Source organism: Aulostomus chinensis, chromosome 15 (genome assembly GCF_037954235.1).
Source record: "Aulostomus chinensis isolate RoL2024-O1b breed Wild chromosome 15, RoL_Achi_v1.0, whole genome shotgun sequence".
NCBI lineage: Eukaryota > Metazoa > Chordata > Actinopteri > Syngnathiformes > Aulostomidae > Aulostomus > Aulostomus chinensis.
In genome coordinates, this window is record NC_141334.1 from 10,240,764 (window position 1) to 10,257,737 (window position 16,974).

General features: G+C 41.0%; 2 protein-coding genes across 5 annotated transcripts; both read left to right on the plus strand.

The window, feature by feature from the left end:
* Positions 1-824: 824 nt before the first annotated feature.
* Positions 825-3,031, plus strand: tpbgl (trophoblast glycoprotein like). The gene has a single exon (XM_086226711.1). It carries the CDS (start codon positions 1,015-1,017, stop codon positions 2,086-2,088), a length of 1,074 nt encoding a protein of 357 aa, XP_086082837.1. The 5' UTR covers positions 825-1,014; the 3' UTR covers positions 2,089-3,031.
* An 11,279-nt stretch (positions 3,032-14,310) lies between these two features.
* coa4 (cytochrome c oxidase assembly factor 4 homolog) lies at positions 14,311-16,022 on the plus strand. 4 transcript variants are annotated; one of them, XM_086226824.1, is made up of 2 exons: positions 14,311-14,449; positions 15,061-16,022. In XM_086226824.1, exon 2 carries the CDS (start codon positions 15,094-15,096, stop codon positions 15,343-15,345), a length of 252 nt encoding a protein of 83 aa, XP_086082950.1. In that variant the 5' UTR covers positions 14,311-14,449; positions 15,061-15,093; the 3' UTR covers positions 15,346-16,022. The 4 variants fall into 4 exon arrangements, with proteins under 4 accessions (XP_086082950.1, XP_086082951.1, XP_086082952.1 ...); XM_086226825.1 differs by having other exon boundaries at positions 14,335-14,461; XM_086226826.1 differs by having other exon boundaries at positions 14,338-14,449; positions 15,058-16,022.
* Positions 16,023-16,974: the final 952 nt, after the last annotated feature.

The window sequence follows — 16,974 nt, forward strand, 5'->3', positions numbered from 1 at the left end:
AATCTCAGAGCTTGTTTACTGAAATCTATTGATTTGTTTGCCAGTTCTATTCTGTAGATGCGAAGAGAGCGTGACCAACTCTCCAGGAGTGAGTTTTCTTTCCTTAGAGAGGGGATCAATGGGAAATGACTGACCAAGGCCCCATTAAACAGGCTTCGCTGCCTGCACATATCTCTAATTATAATTACTGCAGCTGATTTGCAACAAACAAGAGGCAGTAAATTCAGCACACTCAAAAGCAGCACATGCAAAGGAGAGTAGAGGCACTGGTGCTGGGGGGTTGGACACTTGTTAATAAAAAGACGCACTTTTAGCCTCTAGAAGACCAGCATTACATCTGAGGTAACAAATCAAGAGAAAATTCTTCAAAAGTGAACTTGCAAAAAAAACGTTCTTTTTCTTTTGTACTTCCATTTTTGAGCGTGTGTAATGGAACGCTGATAAGGAAAGGAAACGACCAGCTCTCAGTCTGCTGAATCCTTCCACCATCTGTCTTCCCAAATTACATTTCACACAGCACTGAACACTTCTGACAAGTGAGACGTTTATCTGTGAATGATACTGAGGTTTTCCAGAATGACTCCGATAACTCAAGAGACAAAATAGCATCAGCCTAACTTTGTTTGTTATCGCCGTGTATTCATATTCAAGCTTCTCTGCAAACCCCTTCAAAAGACGGTGAATTGAAGTTTCAGAATAGGGTTAGGAGGAGCTCTCTCTCTCTCTCTCTCTCTCTCTCTCTCTCTCTCTCTCTCTCTCTCTCTCTCTCTCCCAGTGACAGATAGGCGTCAAAAATACCACCAAGGGAGCGCGGATCAGCAGCTTTCCGCGCGGCCACACGCACCGTTCCGATGTGTCTTTTCTCCAGACGGAGACGCGGCACAGAGACATGACAGTGGATAAAATATGTTCTTCTTCTCACGGTTCAAAGTATCCGAACTGATTTCGACTTTTCATGCCTAAACGGAGAGATCACCTGCTTTGCGAGACTCCTACACCTGCTCTGAGACTGAGATGAAGGAGAAAATGTGGATATTTTACTTCGCCGATAACCCAAAGTGTCTTTTTGCTATTTGGAAACAGTGGTGTTTGTGTTACGCAGCGGTGGCTTGTTTGTTGTTGTATCCTGTCAGGACGGAGGATGCGTGTCCGTCGTCCTGCGTGTGTGCCAGAGACTCAGGGACGGTGACCTGCCACGATGGGGAGGATATCGAGGTGCCGGTGGACATTCCTGAGTGGACATCCACCTTGATCCTGAGAGGGAGAAACATCTCAACTTTACACCGAGGTGCGTTCATGAGCAACAGCACGGAGTTGGAAATGATCACTCTGTCGCTGTCCTACAACGGGATACAGGTTATAGAACCTTACGCCTTCCTGAGACTCCCTCGTTTGCATTTGCTGGATCTGAGCCACAATAGACTGGAGTTTATCTCAGCCAGAGCCTTTCACGGGTTACTAGAACTGCGCTCTCTTTACCTAAACTGCTCAATTCTACCTGCTGCCACAGCGCACCTTTCCGCTGCGCTCGGCACACAAAGTTTGCGCAACCTCCACAGACTGGAGTTGGCGGGAAACGGCTTGAAGTCCATACCTTTGGTGAGGTTAGACATTTATAACCTTCACGCGTTAGTCTTGATAAATAACTCCATAGAGATCATCGAGAGGCAGAACGTCACCAGTTTGTACCAGCAAAGTCGCATACGCGTCTACTTGTCTTTGAACCCGTTCCGGTGCAGCTGCGAGCTGGAGGCCTTTTACTACTGGCTGAAGAACTCGTCTCAGTGCCCGGATGCGGGGCGTCTCCTGTGCAGCGAGCCGGAGGCCAAGAGAGGGGTCCCTCTGGAGACACTGCGGGGAGAAGACGTGGATTGTATGAACGAGAACCTGGAAGCGGTGTCATATGTGTTCCTGGGTATAGTTCTGGCTCTGATCGGGGTGGTCTTTTTAATGGTGTTGTACCTCAACCGGGGCGGCATCAAACGTTGGCTCAACAACATCAGAGAGGCGTGCCGGGACCAAATGGAGGTCTATCACTACCGGTACGAGCAGGACTCAGACCCGAGACTGGCCAACGTGGCTGTTTAACTCTTTGACACATCTGGCTGCAGCTGTGTGGAGATGCACTGTTTCAAGAAGGCTGCCTGAATAGTTTTTACAACCTCACACCACTTCCAGGACCTTCAGTGGTATCCCTCGCTCACATTACGATGCACCGAGACAGTAAATGACTGTAAAACACTTTAAATGTTCATCTTGCCAGGTGATTATTACGTCAACTTCTGAGCAGTATTGTGTATATTGTAAATATGTATGAATATCTCAAGAGAGGAGTGATCTTCTCAGACACTTAGTATTACTAAGCCTATTAACCAAGTGACAAATATACAGTAAAGGTGTCTTTTTGGGGGGATTTGAAAAGGTGAACTGAAGCGATGAATCTGTGTTATTACTGAAAAGTCATTTTAATCATATAGCAGGGGGGAAGGCAGTAGACATAGAGTACTGAGGGAGAGAGAAAGAGGAGGATGGGGAGGTAAGAAAGGAGCTGACATGTTGCTTGGAGTGCCATGTTTGTGCAAGCAGGGTCAAGCTGAAGTCATATGTCATCAGCCACACAGGAATAGCAGTCTTCAAATTATGAAGACACACATTTGACACCAGGTCAGTTCAAAAGCAAAAAGAGGGAGAGACAGAACCTAACCATGCATGTAATTGTTGTAGGCATAGTAAACCAACCAGAACATGAATAAAAGGTCAAATAAAAATGGCGAGTTAGCAGTGTTATTTACATCGGTGCATCACCATCAGGAAATGTAGACTTGACATCTGATGTGTGACCCATAAACAGCATCACTGTTGTATTCTGAATGTAAGCGGGAGGTCACGTTGTGTAAACTCATCAGAAAAGACTCTCCAGACTTTCCCATCTGCTCCCTTTAGAGAACCAGAGTGAGAGGCCGGCGGAGGTCTGCATGGGGAGATACGGCAGAGAGGCAGTGTAATCTCATCAGCAGTATGACTGCTAAAGCCAGGAGAATGATGAGAAACCTGTGAAGTCAGTATCTGTCTGTTGGCCTATCAACCTTTCTTCTCACCAAAATCCCCCACATTTCAATCACAGCCAAGGTCGAACATGAAGAGCTTAGGCGGGGGGAAAAAGGAAGATGTATAGGTCAAGTGTGTCTTAATAGAACGTTTGTAAAATATGCAAATTAGGTAATAAAAAGGATGACATGGGAAAAAAAAAACATGACAGGATATCAATTATTTGTTTCGTAAAAAAAAAGTACTTTTAAATAGTGGATAGTTGGCTACATCCTTTGGTTGAAGTGACTGATGCAGGGAAACAAGTTACACACTGGGAAGCAATTTATATTTAGATGCTTGTAATAAGCATTAATTAACAGGTGATGACGCACCAACTTATGATATATGCTTATTTTACATTAAGAAGACAATGTAAGTGTAATTAATAGCATTGTAAACATTAATTGTTAATAGGACAAAGGTTACTGTTACACTTTTATTTTTTTACTTTAATAGGAACTCATATTGTGCATTTGTTACCTATGCCCTTATTTACAGTCAGCAATATTTTTTGCTCCCACAGCCAAAGTGAGAGCAATGCCTTATTAAGGTTCATAAGTCCTCTATTATGCTGTTATTAACAATTACAGAAGACATTTGTTACTACCGGATTTACAGCAAGAACGATGCTTTGAGAATGCTAATAAATCCTTTATTATGCTCCTATTAACAGTTAAAAGAGCCTTTTTTAACTACCAGTTGTGCAGCAGGAACAATTATTGTAAAGGGTAATACATCCTTTATTATACTCTTATTAACAGTTAACTAAGCGTTTTGCAGCTCCCGCTTCTGCAGCAAGAACTGTTAATAAGGGCATAAGTAACTGCTGATAAACACAAAATGAATACATATTCACCTTAATAAAGGAAGATATGAAACACATCACACATGATGTCATGATATCGTGTAATGGCTGTCTCCTATTAATTAATGCTTATTGGTACAAGCATCTCAATAATAGATAGATAGATAGATAGATAGATAGATAGATAGATAGATAGATGGATAGATAGATAGATAGATAGATAGATAGATAGATAGATAGATAGATAGATAGATAGATAGATAGATAGATAGATCACCATCTTCATACTCTCCTGCTTTGAGCGTATTTGCTGTGTCAGCACTATCAGCACAAGTGCAGGAGCAGCCGTCAAATAACGAAGACGTCAAAATATGAAACTGTCCCTGTCATGTCGTATAAGCAGGCCGCAGAGATCGACTTAATCATCAGGACAGCAGTGATCAAGGATAAAAGTACACACATTACACATCTGGAACAAGAACTCAAACAACCACTTGGTGTGTGTATGTGTGTGTGTGTTGGGGGGGGGGGATCTGAAAGAGACGTTACGACAATAAATATGAGAGAAACATAATTATGACACGTGACGTGGCAAATGTGCGGTGACAGTGGCTGTATATGAATATCCATAAATAGTCTATCATGATATACAGTGGAGTGTGAAGTGTCTATGAGGTGTCATATACAATGATATGACTGTAAAAAGCTTCCTTTCGTTGTGGTAAACCTTTAATCCGACCTTTCATTGATTATTTGAGAGATCAATATTGATTAGATATTCGTCTTCGTCTTCGTCTTCGTCTTTGTCGTTGTGCACTCTTTTTGTGCTCTTTTCTCAAAATGAACTTCAGCGCGAGTTCAACTTTACATCGGGAAATACAAGACACGCATACACACACACACACACACACACACACACACACACACACACACACACACACACACACACACACACACACACTTGCATCCATAACCTTGTATCTGTGTGCTCATCTCCATTTACTATCAAATACTACCTAATATTTTTTTTAATTTTTTTTGCTCAATATAAACACCAGTGCATTTATTCCCCAGCGTTTTTTAATACTGCCACTTCTCTTTTTGTGTGTGGGCTTTGTTTTTCTTTCTAGTCCTGCTTGTACTTCCCTCTTTCTTGTCTTTGTCCTTCTTTCACTCTCCTAAATTCTCCTTAGAAGTACAGTATTTGTCAAAGACTTCCTCTGCCCTACATGCCCCCCACTCCCCCCTCCCCCCCTCCATCTGTCTATTCCCCTCTCTCACTCCTCTTCATCCAGGTAAATGATTTTATTCACTTGAGTGACTTTCTAAGGACGTGGGGACAGGGTTTAAGCTGAGCCCAGCAAAAGGAAAGAACCGCCAAAGACAGATAAAGAAAAGGGGGTGTCGAGAAAGGATTCATTAGTGTTCTTTAGTCCGAGTACTAAATGTCCTTGCCTTATGCAAAGAGGTGACTCATCTCTGTATATGAATGAATGTCTGGGAGGCCAAAACCCAGCTAGAAACTAGGGGAGATGTCTGATGTGTAAATGTAGCTGTTATCAGAGAGTTCAGTCATATCTGTGCAGCACAAACTTTTCAAACGACCTCCATCTTTTCTCCATGAGAGCAATTTCAAGAACACATTATCACAGCCCATCAACCCCTAATTGAATGCTATGGTTTCCTGGACATATGAATCACTTGGTGTCGTTGACTCTGGGTGTAAGAAAGTGTTGGCTTCCTGCTCAGAGGAAACGGAGGAAGTTTGTGATTTGACAGATGGAAATTAGCTGAATGTCGGAGTTGTCCCGGCTACGAGGTCAGGCCAGTGTTCCCAGGCCCTCAACAGCACACAAAGGGTTAGGTGGCGCTGGTTAGCTAACCCGCACAGCAAGGAGGTTCTGGGGCCTGCCATGGAATGTTTGTCACCTTGTGTCTCTCTGGGTGCTCTGGCCTCCTCCCATACACCAAGAACATGCAACATAAGTGAATAGAGATGTCAACTGAGTCTCAAAACCGGGGAAAACGTCGGTATTGTTGAACATCCAGTTCCATCATTTCACAGTCAGTGGGTTTTCAGTTCATGTCTGACATAAATTCTTTTTAATGTTGCATTGCGGTGGATTTTTTTTTTTTTTTACAAGTAAACGCCACACAGGCATTTCACAGCTTGTTAAGTGTCTCAAAAACAGCAATTGATAATGTGCTGCTGAAGAAGCCAACAGAGGTTGTTGCAGACATTAAAATTGATTGATGCCAAAGCAGAAGACACGCAAAGCTAGATGTGCTGATTGAGACGCCACGCATCGATGGTGTAGTACATGATGAGCGTAATATTAGCTTTGCTCTTCTAATGGTTGCATTCACACTTTACAGCTTTAAAAATTGAAATGGGTTTTAATTTGTGAAGATTATCTTGCTGAGTAAAAAGAAACACAAGCTTTCCTTCGCCACGAGCTTGTCCTCTACTAAACGCAATGTAAAAATCCCAGTGATTGTCGGCCGAGTTAACCTATGGTGTCGTTAACTTCCAGGTTAACTCACAATATAAAACCATCCCAGTGGCACTCTGCTGGAGACCAGCTGCAGGTGTGAATGGTTGTCTGTCTAGATATGTTTAACCGTGAAGATTGATTGATGATGCGTCCAGGTTGTTCCCCGCCTCTTGCTTGATGTCAGCTAAGGTTGGCTCCTGCTCCGTGTCACCCTGTACATGATAAATGGTATGAATAATGTATAACTGGATGGGTTAAGGGCTTAGGATGAGCACCCCCTATATGCTGATAAGAGAAGGGTTTAGCAGTTTGATGTTTCAGAATAGAATTTCAACAAGACAGAACGCCAGCTCGAAAACAAAAGAAAATGACTTGTGCTGAAGGGAACAATGCTAATGTCTCAAGTATGAAATTCTTCTCGCTCATTTTTCTTCCAGTGGCACTTTTGTCTAACTTCTTTCACCTTGACTTGTTAGGACACCAAATCAGGAATATATTGTTCTCCTGATTCAAAGTTAAGAAAAATGTTCAGACGGCGATGGCAGCTGTTGATTTGAAGGAGAATGGGGGTGTCAGTGGGAGGAATTCAAGGTAGACTAAAAAAGAACAGTTTGACATCGCCCCTTATTTCTCCTCTGCACAAATCCAGTAGGACACGTCAAATGAGTGGGTACTTACAGAGAAAAAAGGGCAAATAGGATGTGTGCCTGGGAGCAGGATTACTGTGAATGGAGTCATTTATGATATGAGGAATACATATTTAGTGATGGATACACATTATACTTATTGTATTATATGATATACCCGGTACTTCATTATTGTCTTCTTCCCAACCGCCAACATGTCCTCACGATCACCAAGCAATGATGACAGTTCTTGACAAATCTTTGAAATAAATCGGAATGGATGACAACTGCTGGAATGACCAGTGCCAGAGATGTCATGGATATGGTGGTACACTTTATTTGATCAAAAGTGATTAATTTTGGGCTCAAATATTAAACTGATCACTGGTGGTGAGACTGTTCAGTTTGGTGCTGGTAGACTGACTTCCTTCAGCTTTTATGTTGAAAGAATTATGAGCTCATCTCTGTGAATGGTTGCTAATTGAGGGCATCAGTTTAACACATGGCAGATGCTGGAACACCTGTGAACACTCCATGTGATGCATTATGGGTTGTATGACTTTATCATTATTAGTTTATTAGTTCTTGCACAGCTGCTTTATGTTCAGATGAAACACTGAAGGTAAAGGTGAAGTTTCATTTAAATCGCTCTGGTAGTTCCTGCAAATAATCCCGCTGACAAACAGACCCAAAACATCACCCCCTTGCATAATTACTCCTTAGTAATGTCCCCCAACACAAATGTCCTTCCAGTTTTTAATTGTTCAAGTACAGACTGGGGAATCCAAACTGGTTCTTATGAGATTAATTAAGCATAAATGCGAACAGTGAAAGGTTTGTTTGTTACAAACAAGGTCATTAAACAGCATTGTGTAGTAATGGAGCTCATTAGTAATGGAGCTCTCAGGAGTCGTAGAGGCAGGTTGGATCCTTTAGTGCAGGGTCATGATATCCAGTTAGATTATAAATGCAGCCCGAGGGAATAATACGCATTTGGCATGTCATCATATTACTTTACTGATTTACTTCATACAGCTCACGCACAGCTCTTTAAAGTATCATTAAGGTATCATATGAGGGAACGAATACAGTATACATTTCAGTCAGGGGGATGAATTAATGTATCAGCTCTACTCAGGTCGATATTTCCATTACTGGTGGTTCAGCAGTGTAATTAAAAACCATGGGAACCAACATACAGAAGCTGACATGGTGAACTTTGCGCCGGTCTCAAAGCCCAAAGGTCATGTGGGTTTTGATCAGCACAACACCAGGTTTTAAAGGCGATGACTGCAGTATTTGTGGGTTTTCATGTGGATAAACACAGTAGGCTGGTCGATGGGCCTTTGACCAGGAGAACAAAGTGTGTCTTAACAAGCTGAGCAAGTGTCTCCGATCTATAACCTAATGAAGCCTCTTTACATATTTATTAATGTTTGAAAATATATGGTCAACACTGAAATACACGATAGTAAATATTTTGCATATTCATTTCACTAATATTTTTGGATATTGTTAACAGGAATAATACAAACCCCTCCATCTTGTTTATGCGCGAGATGCAATCCACAGTCTCAGAAGTGAGAGACCATTTAGATGTGAACATTCCAATAACCTTATGGCTCTGTCATTTCATTAAAGAACCTCAACCAAAGCAGTTTTGGTTTTTTTCCACTTACTGCCCACAGACCTGAACAGTCCAAAGCAGCTGGCTCACTGCTGAGAGGTATGTAATGAGGCTTTTACTGGCCACGTCGCCCTTTCAAGGACAACCAGGAAGTTCGACCTTAAATCCTTCTGTCCGTATTCAAATTAATTATGAGGTGTCTTTAGTGGTCACAGTTTGAAACCAGTGAAGGTGCATGCTGGTTATTTATAAATCTATTTTTACCTTATTACTTAGTTTTGCGCAAAACACTTCTTATTTTGTGGCCATTTTAAAATGATTTGGTTGTTTTTCTGGATTCTGGATTCTGGTATCTGCGGCTTTCATCCCGTAATGTTTACACCAAACATCTCTGGTTTAATCACAGTTACAGTAAGTGCAACATTTTCAACATCGTTACTGATTAAATTCTAGTTACATTATTTAAAACAGCAGTTCAATAACAGTTTTTCTTCTTAATGACTTGGAAATCTTTACTGCTCATTAAGTCTCATCACCATTAATTTCAGACATCAAGTGTAGCTCTGCTAATTGGCTGCCAGCAAGTGTTTGAGCTCTGTGTGTGTGTGTGTGTGTGTGTGTGTGTGTGTGTGTGTGTGTGTGTGTGTGTGTGTGTGTGTGTGTGTGTGTGTGTGTGTGTGTGAGACGGGCAGCTTCTCGTTCAAATAGCTGTGGAAAAAAGTGCTGTCTCAGCAGTTTGAATATTTCATGCTGTCCTTCACTGCTGATCCTCTGACTGGACGTAACATTGGCCTGTTACCTCAGAGAAAACTGACAACCTGTCTGTCACTTTCCAACAGCTCTGTCCTCTTAGTGCAGCCTTCAGTCGGCTATTACAACCCCTGTTCAAGCCTTCAAACACAGTACACGCAGTTCCACTCTCCCCGTCAAAGAATTCACCTTAAAATAGTCCCGTAAAGCGCTCCCAAACACTACTACACTGTCGTTACATAACAACCCTGACAGCAAAACCAACCCAGGCAGTATTTGTTAACACCAACGGACAATATGTCTGGATAAGTCTGGATCTGTGTATCTTATGAAGCTAAAGTGATGCACAAAGGGCTAAAATTACTTTGTTACTGAGAGAACCTCGTATGATGCTGTGAGGAAATGAGTTGGGTTTTCATCTTTCTACTCCTCTCATGTGGCCAGCTTGCAGCTACACCTGTTTCACTGTCCGTTACCTCTGACAAGTGACAAGGGGACTCAACTTTAAAAACATCTAACATAGCTCATTTCATATAAGAAGCAGAAAAACAGACATATCTCAAAATGAATAAAATTGACAGTGTGGCAAAAAATGAAAAGATGATTCTTAAAGGGCGTGATAAGGTGCACAAGTTTTCTGAGTTCATGCAGCATGCCTGTAGGCTTTAGCCCTGGAGAATATTTAATGTGTGGGAGTCATCAGAGAGCATCGATCTGAACACCAACTGTGAGGAGGTCACAGATGTAGTCTGGAAGGAGGCCACGACGTGATATGAAAATGATGAAATGCAATTTCAAATCAATGACCCTTCAACACTGCGTGACGCAGTGATGCTGCGATCATGTGATAAATTACGTGCCAGGACCACAGGAACAATGGATCGTCAGTTATGATTCTATCACAGTGGAGACTTTTAAATCGATTCTTATCCGGGGATACATTTAGTTCACAAGGGTTGAAAATGATTGTACTTTATTACGAGCAAATACTACCCCCACCTCAGCTAAGGGCAGACAAATAAAATGAGACTTGAATTTGTTATCACTGTCGATCTGGTGCACACTTACTTTTCTGGTCAGACAATTAATCCACAGAAAAAGAGCAATAGCCTGCAGGACTTTATTTACTATACTGTCATGTCACAGCGTGCAACATCTTTGCTTCGTGTTACTTTAATGCACATGATCTGCTGACAGTAACAGCCGTTTTGATATTTGAATTATCGAAATTACCAACAACAACAAAAAATCGCAAAGGAAAGATTGTGCTATTCAGTGAATTATGGTCCTGAGCAGGAGCCGAGTCCAGGATCTGTCCTTCTAAACACATTTGGTTTGTGCCAAATGACCTGTAAAGGTGACGCTGAGAGGGAGAGAGAGACAGACAGACAGACAGACAGACAGATAGACAGAGAGAGAAGTGACACCTGTGATGAAAGCTAATTATATTTTCAATTATAGTCTCACATTTAAAAACTTGCTCTCCGTGGTGAGGTCACAAGCGCTCTCGTATCAGTTATCTTGGGGTGACAATGACGCTGAATCATTAGATATACCAATATAGATCAGGGGGGTTGGGTGCGTAGCTGTAAATCTTCTTAAATTGGTGATCATTTCTTCTGGGGAGGGGGGATGTCACTATCCATGTCCACTATCCCGTCTTCTTAATGAGGGCTTCTTTTTTGGGGGAATTTTGTGTGTTCACAAGTTCATTGTTCGTTAATCTTTTTACAGCCTCCATTAATCAAAGCTCGCCCTGGCTCATAAATTCACTCTTGATGCAAAAAAAAAATAAATAAAAAATAAAAAAAATCAACAGAGGGTTTACCTTGGTTTTAGAAGCAAGGTCAGTCTGCCATTCAAACATGGATTGACTTGAAACTCTAATACTAAACCCAGAGGACATAATTACATCCATTTTTACTGGCTTGTCTTAGATGTACTCAATATGACACTTTCATGAGATCCCCACAGGAATTTATCATTTCCATTCATGTTATGAAAAAAAGGATGTGATAAGCTAGGATTGTGCCTCTATGACTCCTGCGGGTCTCTCTAATGAGTCCCAGTAGTGTCGGGATCACAGGGGAATCATGCTTAATGACCTTGTCTGTAAACAAACAAACCCACTGCTGTTGAACCATTAGCCTAATTAATCCCTTCCCTTATTCATCAATGCGGAGGAGAAAGAGGGAATGAAAAAATTTCAGATAGATCTTGTGTGTTGACCCTGCTTGGATTGGCGCATTCTTACTGATCAGCTATCAATCTCTGAGTTCTTCTTAGATCCTCTCAGGTGACTGATCACACAACCGGCCGGGTAGAGACCAGTCCTCAAAGACACCATGAAGAGTTGGTTTCACATGCTAGAGCTTCCCATGTGTTGGCTCGAATGGATTCAAGGTTTATGTATCACTGAAAGCAGAGTTAAAGCCTCAAGTACACATCACTTCAAGTACCTGTCAACGGGCTTCATTCATTAAATGTTCTTGCACGAATTTCTTCCTACACACCAAAGGACTTTTTTTTAAGCCCTTAATTAATTCTGACAGGAAGCAGAGCCTGATGGTTCTTTGGAACTCTGAGCACCTGAAATCTTCTGTATTTCTCTAGTATTATTAAAGTCTTTGCAAGCCTGGGTGAATGGCAGTTATAAGACGTAAACATGTGATGTGGAGTGAGGAGCTGGCTTTGTTTCCCCTTTGTAAGACTAAATTGAGGACAAAGGCATTTGTATTATCTTTTTTTAAAAGAGGCAACTTTTCACACTGTTTAACAGATTTGCCCAAAAATCAGGTTCATCCATGACCCATGACACAACCCTTTACCAAGTTTGGTGAAAATGGGCCACTTAAAAGAGAGACAATAATCACATAACAGCTGGCTCAGGAGGTACAGAGGCCATCCAGTAATCAAAGGGCTGCTGGTTTGATTCCCGCTTCCACTGGTTACAAGATGTCATCAGCTCCTGATACTCCTGATGAGTGTGATGTCTCCTTGCAGCTTCCACCATCAGTGTGTGGGTGTGAACAGGTGAATTAGACAACATTGTATACCATTGTGTGTTCTACCAGTTGAGTGTGTTTGCTGTGACCTCCCTGGTGGAGGTTAAACTCTGATATTACTCCTGAGATAAGCATCGTTACTGCCAGTCTTTAATTGTTTCCATTATTTACAAGCATTTTTGCTGTTGCTCGCATTTATTTGTTTTGATGACTGTGCAGTACACAGAAATACTTACTCAGCCACCTCTTAGTCATCACACTTAGCCAGCCAATTTCAGGAACACATATTCTGGAAGGGCTGTTTGGGGCCTGAGGCAAGAAGCTTTCAGTGATGGAATGACTGTTTTCTTGAATTTCAGCTTTTCAAGACCTCTAATGTCTCCTCAGTATCAGTGCACACCCTTCTCATCGCCCTCTGGTTTTAATTTTGACAATACAAACCCTCCTAATGGATAAAGATGAGATTAATTAGGCTTAAGCCTGAACTGTAGGTTTGTTTGTTAGAGGCAAGGTCATTAACCACCATTCTTTGGTAATGACTTACAAATATGGCTCATTAGCAGGGTTCCCAGGAGTCAGAGAGGCAGGGGTCAACATGTCCTGTTGGGTTTAAAAGATCTCTATGGAATTATTGCTCATCAATAATGCCATCATATTTTGTTGCACTCTGAATAGACATATTTTTAAGGCAATTAAACTGTGTTTTTCTATGTGTCTTTTGTTACCATCAAACTGAAATAACAGCCACAAAGTTGCAACAATTAATCAATTATTCAATGAAAAGTCTTTGGGTTTTCATCTCTAGGATGGACAAACATTAACATGGGAGCTGCACAAATAAAGTGTTCAATAACTTTAAACTGATATATGAAATATAATCAATATTTTTTCATATATCACTTTAAAGTGTTCAATAACTTTAAACTGTAATATGACCAATATTGATTATACGGGTTTAGTTTCAACTCTGCAATCCAAAATGACTTCAACAAATATAACTTGTTCTTTTGTAAGATCTCAGAGCAAACCTAACCAACCCCCATCAATTTTACTCAAATTGTAAGACAAGGAGATCTACTAATAGATGCAAGTGAGATTAATTAGGCAAAGGGTTACGCAGTAAATGGTTCATTGTTTATGGGGGAGCTCATTAACCAGCATGCTTCAAACTTAATAAAGACTCATTAGTGGGAATCTAAGGTGCAGGTGCAGCAGAATTTGAGAGTAATTGTGTCCTGTTAATGATAAAAACCAATTCCAGTTTTTACACTGATTTCATATATTCTAATTTATATACATTCAATCCACCATGATCCTGAATTGTTTTTAAGTTTGAGTGAAAATAACTTCTTTCTAGTTATAACAGTGTAATAATCTTTTGACTAGACCCAGATGGGCTCTCTTCTGTAAAGAAACAGCCTGACAGGTCATGGAGTTCTAGACTCAGTCACTTCAAGTTTTTTCACTTGAAAATAATAGTTACTCAATCATTTAGTATATTGTCTGGAATGCCAGGTCATAAACAGAGAACAATAAAAATCAAGCGTTTTGAGCCTGAAAGGATGTCAGTAGCTGACATACACACACACACACACACACACACACACACACACACACACACACACACACACACACACACACACACACACACACACACGACAGAACGTTTTAAGTCGGCTACATTTGGTAGAGGGCTGTGGTGGTGAAGCTGCTGCCCCCTGGTGGCATTGCATACGTATACATCCAAGCACAAGGCACCGTTTCGACAAATCAAGCAACAACTTCATTACAATTATCATTGTGAAAACCTTGATTCTATGTCTTTTGCTTCATTCTATTATTTTCATATTTATTTAGGTCATTAGAATTTTAGTGACTCATTTTTCTAGAGGAACTATTGTACGCGCGGTCGGAAGTGTTTCACCGTTACACCTGTGACCGACTCTTAAATGTGACCGCCTATCAACGTAACATTGAAGGGTGTTTATCGAGTTTGAGGCTGATAAATGACCAGCATTATCCATGTTTAGTAAAGTCAACGACTCTTTCAGGTAGGCTAACAGGTACGGTAAGCTAACGAGAGCTTGTCAAGTTTGCTCTGTAATGTTAGCTGACAACATAGAGGACACTTGTCTGCACCAGTAAACTGGTGTCTGGTGTTGAGTAGTTTTGCAGGAGGTGAAAGGATTACGAGGATATTACTAAGACCCTCGCTGTTTTTCTATGGTTTTATTTATACCACAATCTAAAAATAATAATCAATTGCAATTGGTTATACTGAACTCGAAATATCGGCTGAGAAAAAGTTCTCACTTTTTAATATGGCTCCTTCAATGGCATGTTTCATGATTTCATAGTAAGAAATGGGTCAGTATTAATCAGTTAGGCACATTTATTGTTCCGGTGGTATACAGTATGTGTCAGAGCAACATATGCTCTTTCACTAATGCATTTTCTAATTGAAAGAGACAGATTTACTCACACCAACAATGATAAACACAATATTTCTATTAAATTATAAGTAAGACAGAAATGTCCAAATTGGAGACAAAATTATTGCGATTAATACAGACACAATTGCAGCACTAAAGGACTTAGACAGCAATGAAAGTCTCAGTTTATTATTATTTGATTCTCAATAACATCATGTTGTCTTCAGCAGATTGCCTGTGTAAACGCCATTTATTGGCACAGGATGGCGTCTCCTTCACCTCATGACCGCAGCCGGATAGACGACGAGGATGACCCAGTTGAACGTATGATTTCTCGCACTGGCTGTGCTGAGCTCCACTACGCCGTGCAGGAGTGCATGGCTGAGCACCAGGACTGGAGGGTGTGCCAGAACCAGGTCCAGACATTCAAAGACTGCATGATGAATTTTCAGAATGCGCGAAAAGAACAGCTGTTGAAACGGCGGCAAGCCTCCCCTGAATCTACACCCAGCTGAACTCACAACCACACACACACACTCACTCACAGTGGTTTTGTTGGACTATGTTGAGGACATGCTTGAAGTAGAAAGACTGATGTAATTATATGACATTAAAATAAACACATATGAGCAGCAATGTTTTAAGTCTTCAGTCTTCATCTGCCAGGGACCACTGGGAAAATTATATTTCCAGCTGTCCAGAACAAGATAAGTGTTCCAGCATAATTATCCTTTATATCTCAAATCATTTGCAGTGCCTGTCATCACTTTAGAAATCAAAACATCTGCCATATTTTCACCTCATCATCATCAAGCAATAGTTATGAAAAGTCAACCACGTATATCATGAAAATCTGGCCATATGAGAATTGATGACTCCACTTCAGTATTAATAATTGTAATTGAAGGGGTTCCACACACTTTGTCAGGCATTGGTCTCAATGTCTTCATTGGTTAATGTGTGAATCATATTTTTATATTACCATAATGTAAAATATCTACCATTTTATTTATGTGAGGGGTCTGATGATATAAAACAAGCACTGCACTGTTCATTTCGATTTTAGGGAATATTCTTAACAAGGTCTTAAGGAAATTACATTCAGTTATCACCAATATTTATGTTCTGAATGGATTTCAAGATTGTAATATTTTGAATATGGCCTGTACTTAAATGTTAACCCTTGAATTTGTCGCCTGATTCAACAGAGAGACGATAGTTGGCTCAGAGCAGAACTGACTTTTAATTGTCCAACCCGTCAACAGGTCCTATGAGATCCATTATTTTAAAGTATAAACAGTAATAAAAAGCTTGTTTACTAAAGTCAAGGTTATAAACTTGTATTCTCTGGGGATTTCATGTCAAATTGGGCCCATTAGTATCGTTTAGCTTTGTCCTGCTGTCTCCCGTCAAATGGTAAATGGACCTTTGGGAGCATCATGCAAAACATCAGTCATATTACCTTGTTTAATCACGTTGTATTAATGCAGTAAACAATTAATACATTCTCAGTTTCTAAAAAATCATGTCTGGACCATAGTGAACCCATGAGATCATGACTCAGCTTTTCAAACACAGAAAGAGGCCAGATCATTCTACCCCAGGTTTTTTTTCTTCCCTTGTTACCAACTTTACGGTAGATATTAATATTTTAGCGGGAATATTCCCATTGAGACTTTTTTCAAGAGAGTCCTAACCAAGACAAATGCAAAGAACACCAACAGTGTACTTACAATAACAGACTATTACATTGAAATGTATCTTCTGAAATGGTTAGTAGAATGTGCGGCTTTAAAATCAGTCCATCCATCCATTTTCTTCCGCTTATTCCTGGTAAGGGTCGTGGAGCCTATCCCGGTGGCTACAGCCGAGAGGTGGGGTTCACCCTGGACAGGTCACCAGTCCATCACAGGACCAACACACAGACAGACAACCATTCACACTCCCAGTCACACCTACGGTCAATTTAGAGTATCAATCAGCCTCGTCCTCTCTTGATGTCTTTGGACTGTGGGAGGAAGCTGGAGTACCAGAGAGAACCCACACAGGAGCAGGGAGAACATGGAGACTCCACACAGAGAGATCCCGTGCCCAAGTCAGGACCCCAACCCAGAACCTTCTTGCTGTGAGGCGACAGTGCTGAC

Coding starts and splice junctions, on each gene's coding strand:
- coa4 (XM_086226824.1), top strand. CDS start 15,094: ATGGCGTCTCCTTCACCTCATGACCGCAGCCGGATAGACGACGAGGAT.
- tpbgl (XM_086226711.1), top strand. CDS start 1,015: ATGAAGGAGAAAATGTGGATATTTTACTTCGCCGATAACCCAAAGTGT.